The following is a 24,714-nucleotide window of genomic DNA, read 5'->3' as shown; positions in this document are numbered from 1 at the left end:
TGAGGCAAAGGGTAGGACACAGTTTACATTTGGGATAAATTCCTTTTTATGTTCATTATAGGCTTACACTGCACTTATCATCCTACTTGAACACCTTCCAAGAGTTGCGTTGAGCAATACGACGGTCACGTGGCTTTGTTCTCTTTGGCCTGTCCCCAGGGGAAGAGCATGTGTGCTGGAATGTCTTGTTTTGGTAGGGTTTGGTGGTGTTTTGTTGTTGATTTTTTATTTTTTTTTTAAAGGATAGACATTTCTGGAAACTTTTACAAGTCAGAATGTAAATTTTCAAATGTCATGCTATACTTCTCTCTGCTCTACTTCTGGGGCTCTGTTTTAATGAGGTCTCCAGGGATGAGGGTAATCGCATGGTGGTACTTCAAAACGCACAAAGATGTGGCAACGGCCCCGTTTCAGAACTGGGAGAGCCCCCCCTTCCCCCAAAGCAGTCAGAAATGCTGGCACAGGTTGTGGCTTATAAATAAAATCCAGTTAAATGCAGCTCAATGTATAGTGCTACCTGCCGTTAGAAGAACTTTAAATCCATGGATCGTTCTGCCAATGCCAAACCAGCTAGAGGAAAAAAATAAATAAATCATCTTTGTTGCCTAAATGACAACTTTCAAGGGTGTCATCTTGCTGCTTTTAGAGCTGAATGTGGCGTCTTTGCTGGCGGCTGGATTTTTTTCCCCCGAAAGGACGGGCTCTTGGCTGGAACTGTAAGTTCACTCTTCCATTGTTGCCTTGTCAGTTTGATCGCGGAGGCTATTGAAGCTTGGGCTTGTCGAACAGACCTGAAAGCGCAGTGCACCTGCTTAATCATATAATTACGACGGTCATTGAGATTAAGCTGTGGAATATGAATTTGGTTAAGATGGCTTGGAGTAGAGTGCCTGTTCTAGCTTGACATTCTGGCCCTATTTAAAATAAGAAAAATAAAGCCTTTGTATTGCTCTGCATTTGGGTAATTTTAACTATTTCTCCATCTCATTCCCCAGACTCTGAGCGATGATTTTGGTATTCTGAATAGTATGGCAGTCATCTTTAGGATTATGCTTATGGTACCCAGTTCTTAAGACTAAACTGGTATTAGATTACTAAACGCTGATCAAACAAATTGTGGAGGCTGTTTCTTTGTAGTAACGGTTTAAAAAAAAAAAAAAAGTGCATGCAGGATTTCAGTAAAACAAGTGGCTTGCCTTGTAAAATGGTGTCCCTGCTCTCCTTTCTGCTGCTCTGCCTAGAAGGGTGTGCTTGATATTTCTTCTGTCTTTTCTAGTGAAGCTATACTGTGATCTAGGCAGGCTTGGATTTGTAGTAGGTGATTGTTTTTAAGTGTCATCATGACTATCTTACAATCCCGGCAAGCTTTTGGAAATGCGTCTCGCTGAGTGCACTCCCACGTGTTCAACATTTCTTAGCAGCAGCAGCCAATAACGTTAGCTTCGCGCATGGCTGCGAATCTTGCAAACCCTTTAAAGTCTTAATATGTAGGATTAAGGAGAAGATGCCCCCTGATGAGGCTCTGTATTGTTTCATTTGCCAGGGAAATACTACATTTAATCTTCATGTAAGTACAGCTTGTGTTTTGTCCTTGCATTATCGCTGTGCACTGGCATTAAAATTATGTTCTTTTTAAAAAAACATAAAAACCAATCTTATGAAAAGCTTGTAAGCAAAGCCTTGAGGTTGCTGGATGCTTGCTTTGTTGATATCTGAGTGGCAAGCAGGAGGAGCTGACCCGTGTTGTGCTGCTGCCTTCCTCTCTTGAGCTCATGGAAAGCAGAGGTGTGCTCTTTCAGAGTGTTTTCTTAATTTGCTTTTAGAATAACATTAATTAATTGCTCCTTCAAATACATGCTTAATTGCTGTCTTACCTTGTGCCTACCTGTTGCACCTGGAGCAGGTTGAGCAGACTGTTAATCTGGAAGCCGAGGGAGTAAATCCTGCAGGTGCCGAGCGTCTCCTTTGGAGGGTTGGGCGCGCGCGGAGCTCGCACCTCGCCGCTGGATCGCTCTGGGATGAAGGTGGTGGTGGTAGCTTGCTCCTTGGAGGTTCCAGGTTTGCTGCCTCTGTGCGAATGCCGGCAGCCAGGTGTGATGCCTGAGGACAAGGGGGGCTGCCTGAGGGCAGAGGTGGTGGTTGGCAATCCTGCCCTCCTCCCGAAGGGACAGCTCGCTGCACAGGCTTTCACTTCTTGGACAGGGTCCTGGTCTTGGACCCTTCTGCCCTTCCCTGTCCTGTATCTTGTTGCAAGCAAAAGCAAAGGAGTGCTTAAACTGAGAGTCCTTATAGACTTTTTCTCCCTGATTGTTTTCTTACATTTTTTTTCTTCAAGCAAGGTAAAGCAGCAGGAGTTCGGCTGTTGGGAAGGGTGCATCTGAAACCACCCCAGCTTAGAGCGATTGCTGGTTGCAGTATAACTTAATGTTGTCAGCACCTGTTGGTACTTGGTGCCCTTCTTAAACTGTGATTTAATTGGAGTCATAACTAGGATAAACACATAACAGGTTCTTGTTAAGGCAGGAAAGTGCCCACAGTTAAAGCGACAGGCTCCCGTATGGAGTGGGTTCCTAGCCAAATAGCTATCCGTTTTACTGTCTGCTTAAATTAGAGGTGATGTGATGCTGAGGGAGAGGTGTCTGAATTTTCTGCTTTGCTCTCCTGCAGTTCTGGACATTATTCTGGCAGCAAAGATGAGAGATTGCTGAATAACATTTTTTTAATATTGAATGTGAATTATATATGTGGGTGTGCATATAGGAGTTCAGTGTTTCATTGTGTGTCTTATTGTGTGCATTCAGCTTCCCTCCATTTCCCTGTGGATTTTGTCCATGTATTTCTGGAATAATGAACATAGAGCGTTGCTCTTTGTTTTTCTTCACCAAAATAGAGCTCGCGTGACTGAAGAATCATACGACCTTGCCATCTCTAGTTTCTACTAGGTCATGCAGCCTGTGTGCCGGTGCCTGTCGATTCTAGCAGGGAGCTTGCGGACAAACTGCCCTCACCATTAGAAAACGCCCTATGTGATGGATCTTCTACCACATCCCAGGGAAATGGTCTGAGTTAGTTTTATTGCTGGCAGAACCATGCGGTTTTCACTTTTTTTTTTTCTCTGTATTAATTTTTTATTCCTTTTTCCCACCTTCTTGGGATGTTCAGAATTGTTTGTCCCTTGATGCTGATACACACTGAATACTGGTCAGCCGTTGCAGAGAAGTACAAGCACTTACTCATGACTAAGGCAATCTCTGCTTAGTCTTCACCAAGCTCTTTCCTCTCCTGTCCCTGCTCAGTCCCTTCGGCCTTGTCACCACTCACCTCTAAATGCTATCTCCTCATCTTCAGTCTCCATCTTCTTCCAGTTCCTCAGACTCTCTGATAATGATCTGTCTGAGATTGAGGGTGGATTTAGTCTCTTGGAAAAAGGTGATTTCACTGCCTCTTGGGCTTGTATAGCCATTAATGATTCTCAGCAAACTGGGGCTGGTACTGGATTCAGGACTAAGATACTTTTTTTTTTAAATTTTTTTTTTTTTTTTTACCATTGCAGCTTCTAGGAGCTGTCCCTAGTCTTAAATCATTTGACTTATTCCCTGGAGCAAATTGATTCAGCCTTGCAAGAGAAGCCAAATCACTCACAGTCCATTTTCTTGGCATTTAGGTGTTTCAAATCAGGTAGAGGGCTGGATCTGCGTGTATCGTTTTTAAACTGAGGTGGTGGTGGTCTGTCAACATTAATACCTTTTGAACTGTGAATTACAGAGCATGCCTGTATATTCTGCATGATCCACATACAGGAAAGTGCAGGAGGTGGTGTAGACTTCCAGATATTCGTGACTCATTGTGAGGAAGGGATAGCCATTTTCAGAGGGTCAAATGCTGGTTTCCAGAAATGACTGCATTTTACTGGTGCTCCTTTCCTTGGACTAAATGCTAGAAGAAAGAAGCATAAAATGTTTTCTTTGAGATTGTACAAACAGAGTGTCTGGGTGGATTATTCTGAAATGTTTTGCACTATCTGGCTGTAGCTGGCTTAAATTCTTTTTTGTGATACTCCCTTAAAAATGAATGTTTTAAATTTGTGTTATTGTTGTTGTTAGGAAAAGTCTGCATTTATGACAGTTGCTGCCCTTTAGGGGAGCTTAACCCTGGAGGCATTTGTCATCCCCTGTGAAAGGTTGAGGTTAAAAGCTGGCAGCTGATTGTTAGATAAATTTTGCATTATTTCCAAATTCCAGTGGGCTTTTCACCTGGCCTTGAGTGCTCTCTCCTGCGAGAGCAGTGGTGGGGGACTTAGCATGTAAATTACAGATGTGCAAATCATTGCTGCCTTCCCAACTGCCTGGGTACTCTCCGTGTAACAGCTGATTGTTTCTAGTCAGTCGTCTGTGGACCTTTTATAATGACTGTATTGGGACAGACTATATTCGAATGGAGGTGAACAAGAGGGGATGAAGTAGTGGTATGCATAATGAATGAATGGTATTGAGAGAGGATGAATAATGTCCAGTCCGCCTGCTCCTGGCCCCTGAGCAAGGTATGACATTGAAAGGTAAGCTTAAGCATGTTTGCACTGGAGAGAGAGACTCTGACGGGCCATAAAGTGTGAGATTTAGACTAAAACCAAACAAGGTTTAGGATAGGATCAGGTACTTACCCAGGTGTCAAGCATGCCTCCTGAAAAAGGTAAAAATCAGTGTGTGGTACTAAAGCGAGCCTGCGTGTCCCTGATTATCCTCCAGAGTGGTGGATTAATAGATGCAGAGCTGAAAAGATTGATAAATTATTAACTTAAGCACTTTGGCATTTCTTGGTGGGCTCTGTTGCTTTATTTTGTCTTGACAGTGGCAGGACCAGGTGTGCTCTGGAGCTGCGAGGCAATACATCGGGGCAGGGGCGAATGTCCGGTGAAGACACCCGTTCTTTTGCAGCAGAAAAGCTGAATGAGAACATAAACCCAGGTGGTCTGCTGAGGTCTGAGCAGAGGTTGAAAATCACTTTACTCTTAAAGGTTTTTCTAGATCGAAATGGTATTTTAAAACTGTGCTACAAAGCTATTTGATCACCAGTGTGGACATGGTTGAGGAGTTAAGACTCATCTTGGTTTTAGGGGCAAATGAAGCTGCTCCTTTAAGTCTCGCTCAGTCAAGTGTGAATAGTTTGAAGCCAGATCTTTTTTTATTTTGCAAAGAACCAGGCTTGGCTTTTAAATGCATTTGGGGAGGGGGGCTGTTGACTTTATAAAACACAGTATCAGCCTTGGGAGATATGCACTGAGAGGAGCCTGGTGCTTTTGGAACCTGGAGGAACAGAACATGGCGTGGAGGTGGTGATAGATGAAGTCCAAAACTTGCCTTTGTGTCCTGGCTGTTTCCAAGCTGTTTTGTTTGGGGAAAGTTTTGTTTTGTTTTTCTTTTTTTTCCTTCTTTTTCTTTCTTTTATTTCTTTTTAAGGGTGGGGAAAGGTTTCTCCCTGATGATACATTCCATGAAAGCTTCTTCATCAGGGGAAGCTGGTGGAAGCTAATGCTCTGTTACACTCTCCTTTCTGCTGAAGGCAAATGAAACCGGTTATGTTTTTCTTCCGTCTAATACCATTAATTCAAACTCACTGACCTTCCCCCTCAAATCTTCAAAGCCAGCACAGCTGAATATGAATGTGTGCAGGGTGCTGGTTTCATGTAGCAGCAAGGCAAGTTTTAAACCTCACAATAACTGGGCTGCTTTCATGCTGAGCTCATGTTCTGCATGAGAGATGTGTCCGTGTTGATGGTACTTGGGAGCAGTCCTCCATAGAGGAGTGTTGTGATATTTGAAGGCATCTACTTCACGCTCGGCAGCGGCAGTTGCAGGTCACTTGGACAAGAACGACATGTTCGTGGACTGATTTCTGCAAAAGTTTTGGTGATGGCCTTGCTTTGTAATACTCTAATTTGTATGACAGGATTGTAAAGTAAACAAAGCTGAAATAAACAAACAACCCTTCTAGGAGTGAAGCACTTATCCTGGAAATGTCAAATCTAACTGCAATGTGACTCAGCATGGTTACACTGACTTACTCCTCGGTGCTACTGAAGCCACCTCCTACTTTTTTTTCTTTTTTCTTTTAAGGCTTTCAACCTGCCACTGTGTCAGTTGTGAAATGAGGGAAGCAGTGAAAATAAGGAAGCTAAATGATCGGTGTTTTGTTGAACAGGCCTGGCATCATAAGTAACTTAATACTCCTGGCCTAGGGGAGGAATCTGTGCATGGTTATTGGGGTAAGCTTAGATCCCAAGAGAAGAATGTGGCTTTGAGAGACTGAGGGGGGACTACGCTCGGCTGAAAAGTTGAGATGTCAGAAATCAGATCCTTGTAACTCACTACTGGAGTCTGCGTTCCTTGAAAGGGAAGGTATGCGAGGAGGTGTTAACTCACCCTTCTTTTGGCTGATAGGAACGACTGCACCCTCCAAGTGAGCTTACAGCTAGTGCTGCTTCACGCTTTTTAAAAAATTGTGGACACCATAATGAACTCCTGTGTTTTGTGTAAAGCTCCAAGGTTGTGGATTTAAACAGATTCTGGTGTGCTGCAACTGCTGAGAAAGTCATAAGTTAGTCATAATCCTTTTTTTTTTTTTTTTTATTATTTCATGGTTTCTGCCATGTTTTCTTTTGTTTGATGTTGGCAGTGTGACCAGAAGGTTGCCATGAAAAGGTAAGTTTAAATACTTGCCTTGTTTGGATCAAGAAGGAGGAGATTTCGCCGGTAAATAGCCATGCTCTGATAACTTTGCAGAAGGCAAAAGCAGTGCATTTTACACGTGGAGAAGAGCCACAGTATTAGTGGATGGGACGGGGGGAATCTTAAAACACTAGTTGTGGTTAAGTGCAAGATTGAAGAAATATACCCCCACGGCTTCAGCAAATTATTTAAACTGCGAACCCTATTTTTGGTATTGGTCACTGCTTGAATTTCCCCACTATAGTATTGAGACTTTCATCTTGCCAAATGAAACAAAAAATATTGTAAAATTGAAATGATTAGCAATAATGTACTCGGAATGTTCAGCCCTTGCATCCATGAGAAGGCACTATTTTGCTTTTAAAAGCATGCCACAAATGTGCATATGCTCTGAAAGAAATAAGAAAATTTGCTGACCCACTGAAATGAACTTGATGTTCAGTCCTGCAAAGCTTATTGACCACTGCACAATTAAACCATCTGCCCATCCTCTGTTGCTGAACTCAATTTTACAAATTTAAAGAGTATAGATTGTTTAGGAGAGGGGTGTGTTTGATTCTCGGTGTATGTTGAAGCTAGAGGATTAGATTCTTGTGTTCGGATTCGGAGCGATCAAATGCCAACGTGGGAGCTCCTCTTCCTGAGCTGCTTTACATGGGTTCCTGCAGACACATGTTGATTTGTGCAGATCTTCAGGTGCGGTCCCTTGCCTCACCTTTACAGTGACTTCTACTTGCTGAAAATTTGTCCTTTCACACTGACCTGCTGTAGCTTTTTAAATGTCAGTTCTCTGGAAAAAGAAAAAAAATCTTTTGTCACTTCAGCATGATGCATTGGAAAAAGATTCAAGGTTAAGCAGAGATGATTTGCCTGTTACGCCTCTTTAGTCATAGCAAGAAATGTGTTCTGTGGGGTTATTGTCTGCGTGGGGATCCTACCGAAAGTGATGTGAGGCTGCCATGCAAAGGTGCCTCGAGAGAGCACAGGTGCTGCTGGTGCCTCTTCTCAGTGTTGTACACGTGGCTTTGGGGCCTTACAAACTGTTTTGCTCTGTTTTTCTCTGAAGTTGGTTGTGCAAGTGGGGATCGTGTATGAGAAGAGCTTATATTATAACTGGCTAGTTTGAGTCTGAACCAGCGTCTCTGTCTTGTTAGAGCCAAAAGTTTTAGTCGTCTGCTGGTGAATATTGCTTTTGATGTAGTTTTGGTTTGGTTTTTTTTTTGGACTTCAGTTTATCTGTTTGCAAGGGCTTCCTGCTTGGTGTGGCTGGGGTGCAACGGGATTCTTCAGGGTCAGGAGTTGCATTAGAGTGGTTTGGTTTTGTTTTTTTTAAAAGAGTCTCGGAATATGTGCAGCTAGTAGCAATTGAGTCCTTAAATTGTCCTCTGTGCCTCTCAGTGGCTTCCAAAGTCACAGGTTTCTTTGCTGCTACCTGAAGTTCAGTGTAATTAGGACACTTCAGGATATTCTGTGTGCAACTCTTCCCAGTTTTCTGCAGATTTGGAAGGCACAAGAAGCAAGTCTTAAGATAGGTGAACTTCATAATCCTCTGTAGGTTTTGTTTTATTTCAGATAGCAGCTGGAGATCTGTTGCTGAGCACCCAGGGAAAGGCTGCATGCTCAGGTGTATGGTGCTACGATGTTGAAGGCTTTTACTCTCCTTTACAAGGTGCTTCAAACAGCAGAAAAGCCCCTTCAAGGAAAGAGGGTCCTGAGCTGGCAGGTTATGTGCTTCTGCAGATAAGTGTGCCTTGTCACTTGTGTTAGTTTTCTCTTGCTAGTTTTCCTTAATACACAAAAATTGTGGTCAAGAGCATGTAAAACACCCAGGGGGAGAATGTTCCCCTAATTCTTGCAAGATAGAGGATGGATCAAAAGCTGAAAACTCTTGGCTCAGTCAAAGCTGTTGTATATAGGTGTGAATTGATAACTACTTTTCACCATTTGGTTCTCCTGGAGTCACTCAAATACCATCAGGACTTTGCAGTGTGCACGTTCTTCTCTTAGGAACTGCATGAAGCTGACCAGGCTGCCACATGCATCACAGAAACCCACATCAACTGTTTTTAGGTCATTACCAGACTAGACTAAATTTAGCATATGAGCCAGAAGTGTGAGGCTTTGTATCCAGCCTCCTCCCTGGTCCCTATTTCTGGGCTGTCTGCATGGGCCATGCCCTACAACTGGTCATACATCCGCCAAAGATGAGAGGTGAAATTTGTCTGCTTTTTCTTTTTAATCACACAGAGCAGGGACACCGTTGATGTTTGTTTGCAAAGTTCCTGAGTAACGCCATATGAAGAGCAGACGGACTTGTAGGGAAGAGCACAGGCAGTTTGCAGAACTAGTAGTAGGACGTGGAGCTTCTCACCTCGTGGATGATGGGCTTGAGTCCCATCTAGGGTTGACAGTGGCTCCCAGTGGCCAAGAGGAGAAGCCTGTCCGGTTTTTGGTTGTGCCTGTGTCCGTTGGCCGTAGCCCAAAAGTTGTGGACTGCTGAACTCAGGTTGCTGCTGGAGATCAGCACAGGTTTGGGGGGTAGGAACAACTCGTGCTCAGAGTGAAGGGGGAAGCGCTTTTCTCATTAACCTTAAAATACATTTCAAGTAGGGAGTGTTCCCACCTCCTTTCTTTTGAGCCCCGCATCTCTGTTAAAATTGTCAAGATGGCAGAGATGAGTAAGGGCAGGGGGAAATAAGTCATTCTGACAGTACAAGGGAAAATTTCAAGGCTGCTGGGAACAATGTGCTGGTTCTGCAGTTCCAAGCTGTCCTTTAACTTCCTTGGTGGTTTCGGGATTCTGTTTATTTGCAGTAGCACACTGGTTAATTGGGGGTTTTCTGTGGATTACTAATATTGTCATCAAAAATGGCTTAAAGTGTGTTGGGTCTGCTTAATTCTGATTTATTAAAGAAGGCTGTGATAAAAGTGTGTCTTTGAAACTCTTGCTGGGTCTGCCAGAGGTCACCTGTAATTCAGAGCATCTGGCGGAGGTCAGCGCCAGGCTTTTTGTTCTGTAGTGGTGTAAGCTTTGGGGGTTTTTTTTCAGCTCATCTCTGAAGGAGGAGATACTTCAAACTCAGTGACAAAATCCCACTTTTCAGGCAGCTGCACCCACTAACGACTAAACCGTGTTAATTAATTTTTAGTGCAGTTGCAGTAGTGTTCCTTTGTCCCTTCTATAATGGTGACCCAAACAGATGATGTCAAGGAATCTTCTGTTTCAGCTGAATTTAACTAATTATAAGAAAGCACTGCCTTCACTCTCCAAAGCTCAGTAACACAGTCTAAAAGCTGGGAATAGCAGTGGTCTAACAATAGCATTTATATTGATAGTGTGGCTTGTATTACAGTGATGTATGCAAAACTCGATTACAAAGTTCAGTTTCAAATTGACTGCTTGTTTTTTTGATCCATGTAACAAACTTCACGTATTGTTATTCCTGCAGGAAACCTTGAGGCAAGTGTTCTTCCTGCATCTACCAGAAATATGTGGACATAAATTGGGATGGCTAATTTGTAAAACTCCCCTGGGCTCTGTCTTCAGATAGCTGATGTGCATCTCGTTAGGGAGTTGAGAGGGAAGGGGGATAATTAAGCCTGAGCAGATGTGCTAGAACAAGCTCTTGGATCAGAAGCAAAAGGGCTGGGTGATGAGGAGCTCCTGGCTCTAGCAGATGGAAACTCCTGTCCTGGTCCCCCTCTCCAAGTGGATTTGGTGCTTCTTCTGGGTAGGAAGCTTTGCTGTGAAGAGCTTTAAAATGGCCAGCTCTGAGAGCACCTTCCAAATCCTTCCAGGAAAACTTCCCAGTCTCTTTCAAGCCCTTCCATCCGTACAGCTCAGAGGTGGTTTCAGAGGAAACTGCTGGGCCACAGCGATGAGGACTATGTGTTCCTGTGTTTCAGCAACACCCTCTGCTGTTCTGCTGGTCATGTTTTAAAAAAAACTACCTTTTTTCCCCTTCCTCTGATTGTGGTGGTGTTGCTTGTGCTGGAGCAGCTTTAATAAACCCCTGCCTTCCTGTGAGATGCTAAGATCGGAGGCTTTGCATAGCTAGAGAAAGCCACGGTGCTTGAGGAATAGCCTGGATGACTTGCTTTTGCTTCTGGTGCAGCTGCTGAGCGAAGGCCTGGTCTTCAAAGTCTGGAAACTGTTAAAAAAAAAAAAAAAAGGTATTTGACATGACTGAATGCAGCGTGGCGGGTGTCCCAGGGTGAGGGAGGGCACCTTCCATTCTGGGCACCAGTGCCACCCCGGCTCTGCCTCGCCGCGGTTTTGTTGATGGCTGGCGAGCTCAGGCCTGCTGGTGCATTCGCATCTACAAACAAAGCCCCAAATGCTTTGTTAGGCTCCTTCCTTGGCAACCTTTCTGCAGCGTCCCTAAAGCTTGCCTTTCCGTTGCACAAGGAAGCTCGTGTGGGGATCATTGTTAGTCTCCAAGTATGGCTCTTTCATGTCTTCCTTTCAAACACAATGTATCTTTAAACCTTAAACTTCAGGAAAATCCTGTGCAGTTAATCCTTTGGGAAAGGCCAAAAACCCCTCAGAAGCGCTTGAGACTTTTAAGAATATTTGTTCACAGGCGAGTATTTAACTTCTTGGTGCAAAAGCCAATGATAGGGAGCTGGACGCAAGAGGAATTGCTGAGACTAATGGAAGCACCAGCCTGATTTAAATTTCCAAGGCTGATAAGTGAACGTTTTACAGGTGGTTTGGTGATTAACTGACAAAGCTGTGCCATGTTTGCAGTTAAGAGTTAGTGGCTTGGTGGATGGGAAACAGCATGTATTGACCCTCTGCCTAACCTTGGAAATGTGCATCTATCGGTATGTTCTCAAGACTGATACATACAGTGTAAGCCGACCTGACTTGGAGTAGGTAGAAAGCTGAGTGATAGACCCATCTTTATAAACTAAAACTTCAAATACAGATGGCCAAATGGACTGAACAAAATAGAGCTGGGGCAAAACCACTTGCCTTGTGCATCTTGTCTGTTTACAGCCAGCACTGGGATGTTGGATCTGTTTATGGGGTCTATTGAGGAAGAACTGAATAGGCTACGGTGCCCCATTGCTCTCATTACTTACTAAGAATAAAGGGGATGATTGATTTAATAATGATGACAATGGCATATTGGATTGTTGTAGGCATTTGTGTACAAAACTGTGGCATGCAGGAAGCTCCTACACCTTTTCTTTTAGCAAAACTGAACTGCAGTTTCGTGGTATGTGGGACTGTTTGGTGTTTTCTCTTTATATTGCAGGTGACCTAGAAAGAAAGAAAACAGTGTCTATAATTTTCAGCTGCTTTAACCAAGGTCTGAAAGATGCTTGTTCCTAAATCATGGGGTTTTTTTCTGCGTTGGTCTCACAGAAAACAGTGTACGGTCTGTGTTGGAAACGGCAGTTGTGGTTGTCATAACTTCACCGGTTCTGTGATTCAGATATGGAGTAAAGTCATCTCTCTTACTCTGTCTTTCAGGTCATTTGTTTGGGATAAAAAAAACCCAACAACATTGTGTGTAAAATCCTGTCTGAGCTGTTCCTTTAAAACATTGTTCCTAAGATGCCTTTTAACAAAACCAAGGAGGAGAGAAGCAAATCCGATCCCTCCAGATGTTCTAGCAGGCTCTGGCAGGACTCCTTGCTGTAGCGCAGAGAAGAGGACAAACCTGATCCTCATGGTTTTGCAAGCAGTCTATAAAAGGCATACTGCCCTTAGCTTCCCCATCACTGTTTTCAGATGCCCTTACAAGTGTGAGTGCTGTATCAACAGACTTGTAAATGACAGCATTTTGTTAATGGACATATCGGTGTACGCCCCTTTGCATAGGCAAGAGGTAGACAGTCCCAAGGGTGATGTTCATCCTGATGATTTTCCACCTGCTAGTGAGCCAGTCTGTGCATTGTCTGCTGAACCCAAGAATCAGCAGAAGAGCAGAATTTAACTTGTTCTTGAAAAAGCGTATTTCTAATGAAGTGGTTTGGAAGGAACAGAAATCCACAGGTGCCTCGGGGTATGATCCACCCTGAAACAAACACCTGTATCTGATAGAGTGTTGTGTGTTACTTCAAATTGCACTGTTACAGGCGGTGGGAAGTCTGGATTGAAGCCACACAATTACTTTTCCCCTGTGTTACTTGAGGTCAAGGGAATTGTGCTAATCTCTAGCTTAATTTCTAAATTCAGTTTGCTTTTATTTCCTACACCCATGCTATAGAAATACAAGTGTTTTCTGAGATTGTTTTAAAACTCATTTCTTTGAAGACTAGCAGATAACAACCCTGCTCCAGGAAGGCTCAGAAATGCTTGAGCTTCAAGTAGCAAAGTATTCTGTAACAAAGAAATGTCAGTTGTGCTCTATTCTTCAGAGGGAGAAATCATTTCCAAAATGTCTTTGAGAGACTTTATTGCCATCCTGGTTGGTACAGAAAACACCCAGATGGGTGGCAGTTCACTACTAGGATTTTTGATATTAAGCATATAAGCTCAGGATGTTAATTGTTGTTGAATGCTTAAAGTTGAAGAAGCTTTGTGAGGACCAGTGCTGCTTAATTTTCACTGGCACTGTCCACTTCAATGCTTGCCCTGGGCTCTGAGTCTTATTTACAGTTTGAGCACAGCTTGCTCTAGCTGGCATTTCACATAGTTGTTGCTGTCTCACTTCTGAAGACTATAGTTTACAAAATCCTTTAAAAAAAACCCAGTGCAGGTGTGACCTCAGTGAGCAAGAAATAAATCAAGTATTTCAATGTACTCTCGCATCTGCTGGTGTGGGGTTGGAAGGAACTCTGCAAAACAACACTATGCTGTAGATAGTTTAGTATCCTTGGTGTAAGAGGTGCTTATGGAGCAGCTCTGTCTTTTGTTCCTGCTCCAGTGTTTCAGATACTCTGCTCCAGCTGTCGGCTCCATTAGGTTTATAGCAAAGGTCAGCAAAGCAAACCTTTTCCATAGATCTGGTTTTAAAGCACATGGAGGCAGTTCATCTAAGTAGGTGCCCCACAGCTATCTTTCCAGTCACGTTGCCAAACCCTTTTGTACTTGTTAGAAAGGCAGCCCGAGCAACTAACCGTCTTGCTCTCATCGCATATGCTTATCACATGGACCAGTTCTTGGTGTGTTGCCAGGGTTTTTGTGCTAAACCAGCACTTCCTGGTGAGTCTCACCTCTGTTGTGCCTGTAAACAAAAAAAACAAAAAAAAAAAAAGGAAAAATCCCACTGAGTTATGTTCCTGGCAGGTCATGGAGAACTGTCGTGATATGTTATCCTGATTCCAAGGGAGTGGGATCCTTGACAGGGTTTTAAATGTGTTTCCTCCCCTGCCCTGATGTTTTAATAGTTCAAGCTTGAGTTTGTTTGTGTGAAGCCTCTTTCAGAAAGGACTTCAGGATTTTTGTTCAAGAGACATCCTGGTGTGAAGTGTTTATTAAAGCAATTCTCAGGATTCCCATATTTAACGCTTTCTCAATTCAGTGTTATTGATGTAGCTCAGGCTGATGCAGCATATCAGCATCCTCTCGGTGAGTCTCTGTGGCCCAGTTCAGCATCTCTTGCAGTCCAGAAAAGATCCTGGTAAAGGGGAGCAAAGAGGATGGGGACTCTGGTTCCAGAACTGGTAACTGCTCTGTGCCAAAGCATCTTAAAATTAAGCTTATGTTCAACAGAATATATAACTCTGAATTTACCAGGATGAAAATATTTGCTTTGACACTTTGTCCTTCTCCCCATTAAACTCTTTATCTTGTTTAAAATCAAGAACTTGAGATACTTCTAGATTTTTTTCCTAAATAAAAACTCTTGCCAAAGCTCAGCTGCTGACCTCCTCTGCATCTGTCTGCTTTGACTACAAACATGTCACATCCCAAGGGCTTTACAGCCTGAGGGGATGGTTGGTTGTACATTTGGGGTTTTATGTTGCTGTGGCAGAGGTGGCTTGACATGCTTGCAGTTTCTAAATGACTGTGTAGGTTTCTTGGAGTAAAAAAGCATTTCAGTAAAGTCTACAGAAACCTAAAACAAACTTCACTTGAGGGAAGAGGCCACATTGTAAAATAATACATGTCTTTGGAAAGTCTGAATTAATGAAGTGTTCCAACTGCATGAATTTTGCTTTTAACAGACCTAGTACGTTCCTGTAAAACATGTGATGGGCCACAGTCCCCCAAATGCAGTTAAATCTTAAGCTTGGTGCCAGGTCTAGCACACATTTGGGGTCACACTCTCAATTCTGTGGTTTTACAACCACAGTTTCTCTTTCAGAAGCATTTTGGCACTTGTTGAATCCTCACAAAGAGGAAATCAACTGTACCCAACACAACTGGAAAAAGAAACGATTGCATTTTCTCCTTCTGATATTTCACTTAAAATGCACTTGAAATTTTTCGCTTGTTTGAGAAGTTTGTTATTTGTGCATTAAATACTCCGTTGCTACCAGTATGTACAATCACCATGGTAACAAACTTCTCTTGATAGAAGCTTTAGCAATGCAAACATTATATCTAGTGGTTTAGCTTAGAGACAGATGTATGGCCATGTAAACTACTACTGCTGTCATCTTCAATGCTTCTGGATCTGACTCTGGTTTCCCCCGTGACTGACTTTAAATGTCAGTGTAGTGAATTCTGTGGCGTCTGGCTTGGTGGCTGGCTGAGAGCGCAAGGTTCCCAATCATTTCCGCCTTGTTCATGCCAGGTGAGCAGCTTGTATTGAACTCTTCTGGGAGGCTCGAGCATCTGGTCAGAGGAGACCAGTGCAATGGTATCGTGGGGACATTTTGACCTCTCCGGTTATCCCAGAGAAACCCAGGGCCTTACATTCCTGCATCATGGCTCTGCACGTTGTCTTCCTTGCTAGTCCTTTCTGGTAGGATGCCTTCCTCAAACTGTGCAGTCATCTCCAGCTAGGATTCATTTAAGGAGTTTGCTAATTGGCAGTTGCTTATAATTACGGACTGATTGCACTTAAATTCTCTCGGATCCTAGTGTGTCCTCTTTTACTGGGATTCAAAGAAATCTTGTGCTTGTGGAGGTGATGCTATGTTGCATTATGGTCATGCACAGGAACATCAGTTAAGCTGTATTGATCACAACTTCGTTCCCACTCCCTTTCATCAAGTCTAGTCCCCTCCTTTCATGTTTAAAAATCTTGTGTGCCAGCTTCTTCTCATCTTGACTGATGCATCTCTCTGCCTTTCTCAAGCAGCACCTCAGCATCCTTTGTGTAGTTTCAAACCATTTCCTTGCAGTGTGCTGCTCCTGGAACTGACCAGCGCCATGCGTAGCACCAAAACACGGTCATCTCACAAGCAAAGCTCCGCTGCAATGCAAATCAGAAGCTGTCACCCTGGCCCCATACGTGTTCTCCTCCTGAATTGCGTTTGGCTAACAATACCTAGTAAAACGAGGGCCTGATGCTCATACATGTTGTATTCTTCCTTGTCTGTAAATGCAAATGAATTGCTCAGTAATCAGGACCACAAAACCGGAGCTTGGCTATAGTGCTCACTACCTACTGTCAAAATGACACTGATTGTATTCCCGTCTAATCTGGTTGTGAAGGAGCTCTTGGTGCCGCTGCTGCAATTAGATGTTGACCCATCCAGTGGAAGCTTGAGAACACAATTTTAAACAAGTTTATTCCAATTTGTTTTCTCTATGGCAAAAAAAAAAAAGTATCTGTCTGCTATCTCTTTTTCTAAACAAGTTGAAACTTTTCAAGGGAACAGCACAGTGTTGGGGAGGGCAGTGAATTAATTTGTTTTCTGAAGGAAAAGGGCAGTGTTATTCAATCCAGCATGGTATGAGATGTACCTTGTCTTTTTGTGGTGGTTCCCTTCACTTCTGGTGAGGGAAGACAAGGAAGGATCAGGTTTGAAGCCTGGAGTGTAGGAAAAACACTGACTTAATTTCTAATTGGTTCATAGCAGAGAACTCGTATGCAGTGTCTTCTGGGGAAAGCTGGCTTTTCCTTCTACCTTTTCCTTATTACTCCAGTTTCTTGGCACAAAGTTTAGTGGGGAGTGGCCAGAGGTAAATCCTCAAGAGCTCCAAAGAAAGCAAGCCAGACTGGAGTTCTTGCTGGAGCAGCAGTTCCTTCTCCCCAAACCCCTGATCACACTCGCAAAGGTACCTTTCAGTACATGTGGCTGCACATGGCAAGTGCTTTTTGATGGGGTTGCTGGTGACTAGGGTGTTTATCTTGGGGAAATTTGCCATTCGTGATGTGAAATTTTGAAGGGTGTGTGCAGAGTAACTTAAGAATACTCTTTCTTGTGTGATTTCTGTTCTCAGTTAAAATCTGGTACAGAAGCAGTGAGTAAGGGTTGGTTGGGTTTTTTGTGTTTTTGTTTTTTTTTTTTAAAACAAAACTGCATTTCTAACAAGAAAATGCTTGTGTGCAATAAAATAAGCCAGCAACCAAGCACAGGTTGCTATTCAGTTATTCATTCGCTATTCCCTCGCTTCCAGAGCATTTTCAGCTGCGATCATAACCAGCTGTCATCTTACAACGAGTGAAACCACCTCTGTGTAATGCTGTCCCTGGTTCACTTGTCGCAGCGGTAAGGAGCATGGAGGGCTGGGAGAGCTGGTTGTCTTTAGAGCTTTTCACGACTGCCCACAAGTGGCTTGCTGTCCTCCTTCTTTACGCTGTAGGATTTAAGTGAGTTTTGTGTCTTTCAAAGCTGTGGGATTCTTGGGCAAGCCCAGTTCAGATCAAAGGAAGACTGAGATTTGCCCCAGCTACATGAAGGTAAACTGCAGATTGCCCCAGTGGTGTCTTCCCTTCTTTGGGCTGCTGCAGACCATGGGGCTGTGGATACTGACACCAGAAATTGTGCAACACAATGTGCTTTGCAAATAGCGAACCTATTTCTGGTGCTAGAAAACCCCTTTGCTTGAAGCTGGAAACTGTGAGCAGTGCCCTGTGGCAATGGGAATATCTAGCTTGGGGGAAACCAATGGATTTTAATAATCTGAATGAGTTTAGCCTGGAGTTCTCAAGAACTTTGCAGCAAACAGGTTGACTAAAAAGTGCTGCCTGTTGCTACTTGTAGAAATCACAAGAGCTTGTTTTTCTTTTTAACCTTTTTTTGCTTCTGACTAAGCATCCTTTCTTCTGGCGTGCTCCAAGGATAGACAGAGAAGTGTGAAGAAAGTTAAATGTGAGTAAAGGGCAGGGACTTTTACTTGGGGAAAACAAGAATAAATATTCCTGATGCTTAAAGCATAGAAGTCCTGGTGTTGGCTGTGGTTTCACTTGTGCAGCTGGCACCTCGGGTAGCTTGTATCAGATGAAGGCAGGGAGTTCAGAGGAGGCAAGGCAGCCTGTGAAGGCTTGGAGGCAGGGAGGCGACTGAGCTGAACTTGCCCTTTTGCTGCCCACGCGTCAGCGTAACCGGTAACGCTGCTAAATCATAGGGCTCCTTAGAGATAACTGCAGGTTGTGTAAGTTGTCTAAGTGTGTTGGAGTGGAAGTTGTTCACCTTTGTAAGAAAATAAACATGAATAACCATCAGTCCCAATATTAGAGGCTATTTATGTTGCAAAATTCTGCTTGCAAATACCTCAGAAGAATTCACACCTTTGATGCCTTGAACAAGCAGAGCGGTGCTTTCTGTACCATAAGCAGCTAAAGTGGCTGCATTTCCATTGCATGGGTGGTGTAGCAGCACTCGCTGTCTACAAAGCTCATTGCGAAGGAAAAAAATCAACTGTATTAACCTTATTTTTAAAACACCCTTTGTCACAATATAGTGAGTTATTTTCTCAAAGATGGGTTCTCAACTGCTCAGGTGGCAGAGCTGGATGTTTTTGTTTGTTTTTTTGTTTTTTTTTTTAAATATACATAGGTGTAGTCTTACGATTTTCCCTCAAATTCAGAATGTCTTCTTTGATGAGGTTCTTCACCTGGAAGGATAGCTGTAGACAAGTCTCTGTAAGTAAGAGAGGACATGGCAGAGATCCTTAGAAGGCAGGGACTTGTTTTCTGGTAATCACCATCGACCTTGTATTGAGATGCACATAGATGAATGTACAAGTTTATTTTTCCTTGGGGCATTCCAGTTTTCTGCTTTGTCTGCCTCTTTGGGGCAGGCTGCTCATGGCCATTTGTGTTGCTAGGCTTGCAAAAATATTTTCAGTGAAATATTTTTAGCTGGAAAACTGATTTGCCCAAGCTTATAACTTATGTTAATTTTAAAGAAACTTCATGAAGGGATTTTTTTTTTTTTTCAGGCTAAATGTTTGCCAGGAAAAAGCCACTCAATCCTGTAAACAGACTAGCCATCTGTTGGCCGCGATGTTCATCTGGGATTTTGGGAGATCTGGGTGTGAAGTCAAATCCTAACAACTTTTTTTTTTTTTTTTTTTTTTTTTTTTATATTACTGCAGGGGAGATCCAGCCCTACAGTGGTGGGTGGCCCCACACAAGGATGAGGGAATGGGACCTGGACCCTGGAACAGGCAAATCCATAGTGGCCAGTCTATTTCTGACTGATGGTTGGGCAGTCTCTCACTCTCCAGATTTGAAAGGTTTTGTGTGTTTTTTTGTCCCAATGCGGAATGGGCAAAATGCTTTAAATCACTTTTCATTCTGACCGAAGAAACAATTTCCTATGAGCTCAACCCTGAACAATAGAGCCTTGATCTTGATAGGGGGCTGTGGATGTTACTGTAATGCTAATAGGTGGTGCGGTTGGCCTTTGCGCTTCTGGCACATTTCAGGCACTATATAGGGAGTCTGTAATCAGCTGCAGAAAAATTCCCTTCTGTCTCTCTCCTAGCAACCCCTTCTGAACTGATATTTGAAAATAAGCTTGCTTTCCATATCATCATCTAAATATTTTCAACACTTACTGTCATTAAAATTCTCTTAATAGTTTTGGGACTAAGATAATTTATCTTCAGGTCCTCAGGACTCCCTTCTAGTTTCTGTGGTCTTAAGGTAAAGCTTTTGAACTTCTTATCTGTTAGAAACCTGACTTGTATCCAGATTTTGCTCTTTTCTCAACTTTTTCACTGGCTATATTTGACACAAAGTCAAATTAGTATACTGAGATGATAAGGAGATAAAAGCAGCAAGGCCATAAGTCACCTAGAGTAGTAGTAGCAAGCTGAGAGTCTTGAAAGGGATTTGTTTGTATTTTTGTTAAGCATTTTAGTGCATGTGATGTGTTACAGGTTGGTTTTGTACCTCTGTAATCTTGACCCAGTATACAAACAGTGTAGCCATGTGCCCTGCTGTGGAAAGAAGGCAGACTGCTTGTACCAGTATGAACCACTGGATTGTCACTAAAATCGAGAAAATGCATTGAGGTCTTTATCCATTAACTGCTCGTTCTTTTTCTGTAAATCTGAATAATGAAAAGTGAGGTGAGAGAGAGAGTGGGGGCATAGAAGAATTTGTCTGGACAGAGTAGACTAATACAAGGTGAGGGGTTTTGGTCGTCCCCGTGAATGCTGACTGCATGTTTGAAGTCCTGAGCATTCACAGGAGTGCTTTCTGCACAGATTTACTTCAGTAGCCGATGAAAGAGGTGGATGGGAATCCTGGACGCAAACATAGTGAGAACAGTGTGGGGGCTGCTGTGAACAGTCTGGTCACCTTAATTGTGGAAATCTTGCTCCAAATTCTTGATGCTCTTTTCCTGGGGCTTTCTGAAGCTGTACGCAGTTTGCTGAAGACCTGGAGCATTTCTCCTTCCTGGGAGCTACTTGGGCTTGCTGCAGGATCCGGCACCAGGCCTTGTCTAGCTCTGAATGCAGGAGGAGAGGTTTGTTGTGCCCTAGGCACAACTGGGTTCCTTAAGTCTTGTGGGTCTACAAACTGGCAACTCTTTTTTTTGGATCTGAGACGGCTGATTAATTGCTGGCCTGTTTGGAATGGGATTAATTTGGGATTTGGTTGTAAGAATTTTGCCTTATGGAAAAAATCTGTCCGAGCTGAGAAAATAGTTGGGTCAGAGCCTGCGTTCTTTACTCTGAGATACATCACCACGAGCTGTGGTGCAGCTTTGTCTGGCAATGTGGTCCCAATAGTCCTCCAAACGTGTCAAGTCCCTTCTGCTGTTCCCCCATGCTTTTCCCTTGTGCTGCTAGGGGGTTCCCTAGTATGGCTTTGTGGGATGGAGAAGCCTTGAGGTCTGCCCCAGGTTCCCAGTCTTCCTGGAGTCCCAGCTTGTGCAATAAATGTTTCCTTTTCTGAAGACTTGCTGGAGATGAAAAGAACTCATAGGGTGTAAATGTTCTTCTTTCTGTAATTGCTCCATGCACTTCTCCTGTTAATGCTGTGTTAATCATTTTATCAGTGGGATTTTGATCCTGGGCATCTCTACCTTTAGAGAAAACTTGGTAGAGAGGGGAAGGGGAAGATGACTCACCCTGCTTGTGTTAGAAAGTGGGGGCTCACGTGGAATTTACCTCGTGCCTAGGAAAGAGGGCTTCCCCAGCTTCCTCAGTTCTGCTAATGCATTTCCAGAGATTCCCCCTGTGTTGATACAAGGGCTTTATTGCTGAAATTCACTTTGTTTTTAGTCTGTCCTCAAACTCTTTTATCACGTTAATAAACAATGCAGTTGTTCCCAAACCTAGCATCTGCATCCCAATACGTATCCCTATTGTAAACCAAACTCACTTGCTGGGTTTTTTTTGTAGGAATTTTAGGTCCTTGCCACAACAGGAACAGTAATCAAATATGGCACTGCATTGCTTACTAATAGTGTTTTGAATTTGGGAATGCTAGGGCTGAGTCTGAGTGCAGAAAGCTCTGCTTTAATTTATGGTCAGTATTGACTTGTGGAGCAGAAGAGCATATAAGCTGCAGCTGCTCAGGAGCTCACTCTGAAGATCAGGCTGGGAGAGCTGTTTTTTATTAAGTGGTACTTGATTTAGTCCTAAGTAAAACCATTTGTATTTAACCTGATCCGCGAAGCTGCTGTAAGTGTTAACATACTTCAGTATTAAACGTTTCACTCTTGGGCATCATCATACACGGCAAGTTTGTATAAGAGCCCGTTTCTGACCCTGGAATAGTTATCCATTAAATGAGCATGTACATTTTCAAAGGAACTTAAAGTCAGTTGAGCCTGTATTTAAAACTTACTGTCACGGTACCGGGTGATGTGAAAAGATCTGGTGACAAGTGTCCCTTAACATCAGGACTGAAGCAAGCTGCAGTACTTCAGTGCTAAGCTAGTCTCTGCAAACCTTTAGAGATGTAGCTTTTCCCAGAGATGGCTTTTAGCAGAGAAATCACTGGCACTTGGGGCAGCAAGGCATTGATCTGCCCTTTGTGAGCTGCTCTTGGGTGACTGCCAGGTGCAGCAAGCTACTTGCCATTTAACTGTAGGGCAGAGCAGCTTATGCTGAACCAAGAAAACTCTTGAGCCAAAACAAACCGCTATAAACTTTTCTCCCTCCCCATGAGAATGAGGGGAAGAGGGTTATTGCATCCAAATTCTTTTGGAGCTGGCACTGTGGGAAAACTCTGTCCAATCTGGGAGTCATTGTACTTGAGGAACTGTAATAAATCCTGATGGACCCCGCAGATGGGACTTGGATCTCCTGTGTACGAGTACGCACACAGACTGCCAGGATTGAATTGGCACTTCTGGATACAGGGGCCTCTTAAAGTAGTTTGTGATGCACCTTAAGCAGACTTCACGGATCGTAATGTGAGATCGGGGGTAGGTCTGAGCTGAGAATTACTTGTTCCTGGTGGTAGATCCCAGGTGGGTCAGGAATATTTAAGTGAGCATGTACATGTGTGCCCAGGCGCATGTGTGTGTGTTTGCTTAGCGCCATGAAGGTGCAAGGGTGATCTGCATTATTGCTGCAAAGTGGAGAGCTTCCTGGGCAAATTTTGTGCCTTGAAAGCAGAAAACCTTTTGCATCAGAGTGAGAAATCTTTGTTGTAAAAGGGAAGCTGGCTTCAGTTCCTCTTAGCCTAAGCATTTCTGCGAAGCTCACTGCTGTGATGTTAAGGATCTTTTATGAGATATTCTGTGCTGTTGCCCGCTTCCCTCAAATGAGGGCAGCCTCTGTGGTGCAGAGCTGAAGCAGTCTGAAGTTCAGGTGGGAATAAACCTTTGATTTTTCTCCTGCTCTGTTTTTTTCTGTTGCTTCCCTCATAATTCATATTAAGATTATTGATTAAAGGTAATTGCTATAGGATATTATTCACAATCCATTAACCCTGATTTATAGCAGAATTCTTCAGCAAGCTTGGGTGCTGAAACATCACCGTTAATTCTCTTAACTGAGCCTTACTTGAAATGAAGATTTCTTGCCTTTCCGTTTGTATTCCCTTCTTCGCAAAGCACTGGCGCTTTGATTCTTTCCTTTAAATGTTGAGAAATACAGTTGTTCTTTTTGCACTGTAACAGTGCCTCATAATCTCGCCCTTCTGCCATCCCTCCAAAGATGCAGAGTTTTTTGGTCTTGCAAGTCAAATTAACATGAGATTGCCGTAATTTGCATCGTAGCTGTGGGAGGCCATCTGACAGTGCCGAAGGCAGCCAAGGAGAATTGAATTCATCAGCTCTCGCATTTGTCAGAGCAGGGACTGGGGCGAGTTCTGCTCCTCTAATCTGGGCAGGAGAGTAAACATTTAATGTGAGTGGTTGGCAAGGGTGACTTTCTGCTTCATGGCTCATCTCCTGAGCACAGAAAGGAGAGAGGTCTCTCTGAGTCCTGGCCTCACCTCCGAGCCTTGCCCCTGGGGTTCATGTCTGTATGTGGTGAGGCTTTGGAGCTGTTGCTGTTTCTAGATTTTTAGCTCCCCTCCACAGCCTGAATACGTTTCCAAATACGTTGCTGATAGGGACTTGGCGTTTTCTGAAATTGAAGCTTATGCTCTGCAGAAGTAGATGGAGAACATTAAGCAGCTCTGAGGGGAAGGGAGGCACCATCTTGAGATTGCTCAATGCAGGGGGAGGGATTCTTCAGTGTGTAGAATTGGCTTTTACTAACGTCATTGTGGTGGTGTGGTCACTTAGATGTGTCATGATGCTTGAATTGCATGTTGTAGAATATTTTGAATATTTGGCTTTAAACTATTTGGTTTGACTTCTAGCAAGTTACCTGTACTTGATTAAATGGGTTTTGTTTCCTGGACTGACTCTTTTCCTTTACTTGATGTATCAGTATTGAGAGCAAACACGAAGTCACAATATTAGGAGGACTCAATGAATTTGTTGTGAAGTTTTATGGACCACAAGGAAGTAAGTATATGACCCAGCCCTTCTATAAAAACAAACTAATGGCTCATGGTGGGGAACAGTAAAATGACACACTCTTCTGGAGTGGAAGAAGAGATGAGCAAATCTAAGTGGGGCTGAGAAATCAAAGGGCAGCAGTGTTTGAAGGCTGCTCTCTCAAGGGCGGGGAGAAATACAACTGTGAGCATTAATGCAGATGAACCACCTCCCTTGGAGCTGAGCAGAGCTCGATGCTGCCTTTGGACAACTAAGCCCTCTGCTATGGCCTTCAGCACAGCTTTTGTTGATCCTTAGCTTTTCTAGACCTGGCTCATAAGTTTTGCATCAGTCATCTGAATTTTTGCAGAGTTTATAATTAAGATGGCTTTTCTAGTGACTAGATCACAAGTCAGGTCTCCAGTGTGCCTTAATTTAGTAACACCTCTAAAGGTAAGTAGATTATTCCAAAGTCTCTGTTTCTAATAAGGCTCTTGTGTCTTTGTTCCGAGATCTTCTGCAGTATCAGTTAAAACCATGTATTTCTTGTCAGGCAGCACAGGAAAAAGGCTTTTACCGTAGGAGGTTTGATATGAAATCTTACCCCCTGATGGAGCTAAGTATTCTTGTAAGGATGTGTTTTGCTTAATGCTGTAGTTCTATTTATTCTCTCATGAGTTACGAAGTGTCTAATACCTGCATTTCTTTCATTGCAGCACCATATGAAGGTGGAGTATGGAAAGTTAGAGTCGACCTTCCTGATAAATACCCTTTCAAATCCCCATCTATAGGT

The 24,714-nt window shown here is 43.3% G+C and overlaps 1 protein-coding gene across 2 annotated transcripts in view; it reads left to right on the top strand.

Moving 5' to 3' along the window:
• UBE2H (ubiquitin conjugating enzyme E2 H) overlaps positions 1 to 24,714 on the top strand; it is a 55,636-nt gene that overhangs the window by 3,996 nt on the left and 26,926 nt on the right. For both annotated transcript variants that reach the window (XM_069801486.1, XM_069801485.1), the window contains exons 2-3: positions 23,872 to 23,948; positions 24,638 to 24,712. In XM_069801486.1, coding sequence (XP_069657587.1) covers positions 23,872 to 23,948; positions 24,638 to 24,712 — 152 coding nt within the window. The remainder of the gene's footprint in view (positions 1 to 23,871; positions 23,949 to 24,637; positions 24,713 to 24,714) is intronic.

Source organism: Haliaeetus albicilla, chromosome 14, assembly GCF_947461875.1.
Source record: "Haliaeetus albicilla chromosome 14, bHalAlb1.1, whole genome shotgun sequence".
Classification (NCBI taxonomy): domain Eukaryota; kingdom Metazoa; phylum Chordata; class Aves; order Accipitriformes; family Accipitridae; genus Haliaeetus; species Haliaeetus albicilla.
This window is presented reverse-complemented; position numbering and strand designations above follow the sequence as displayed.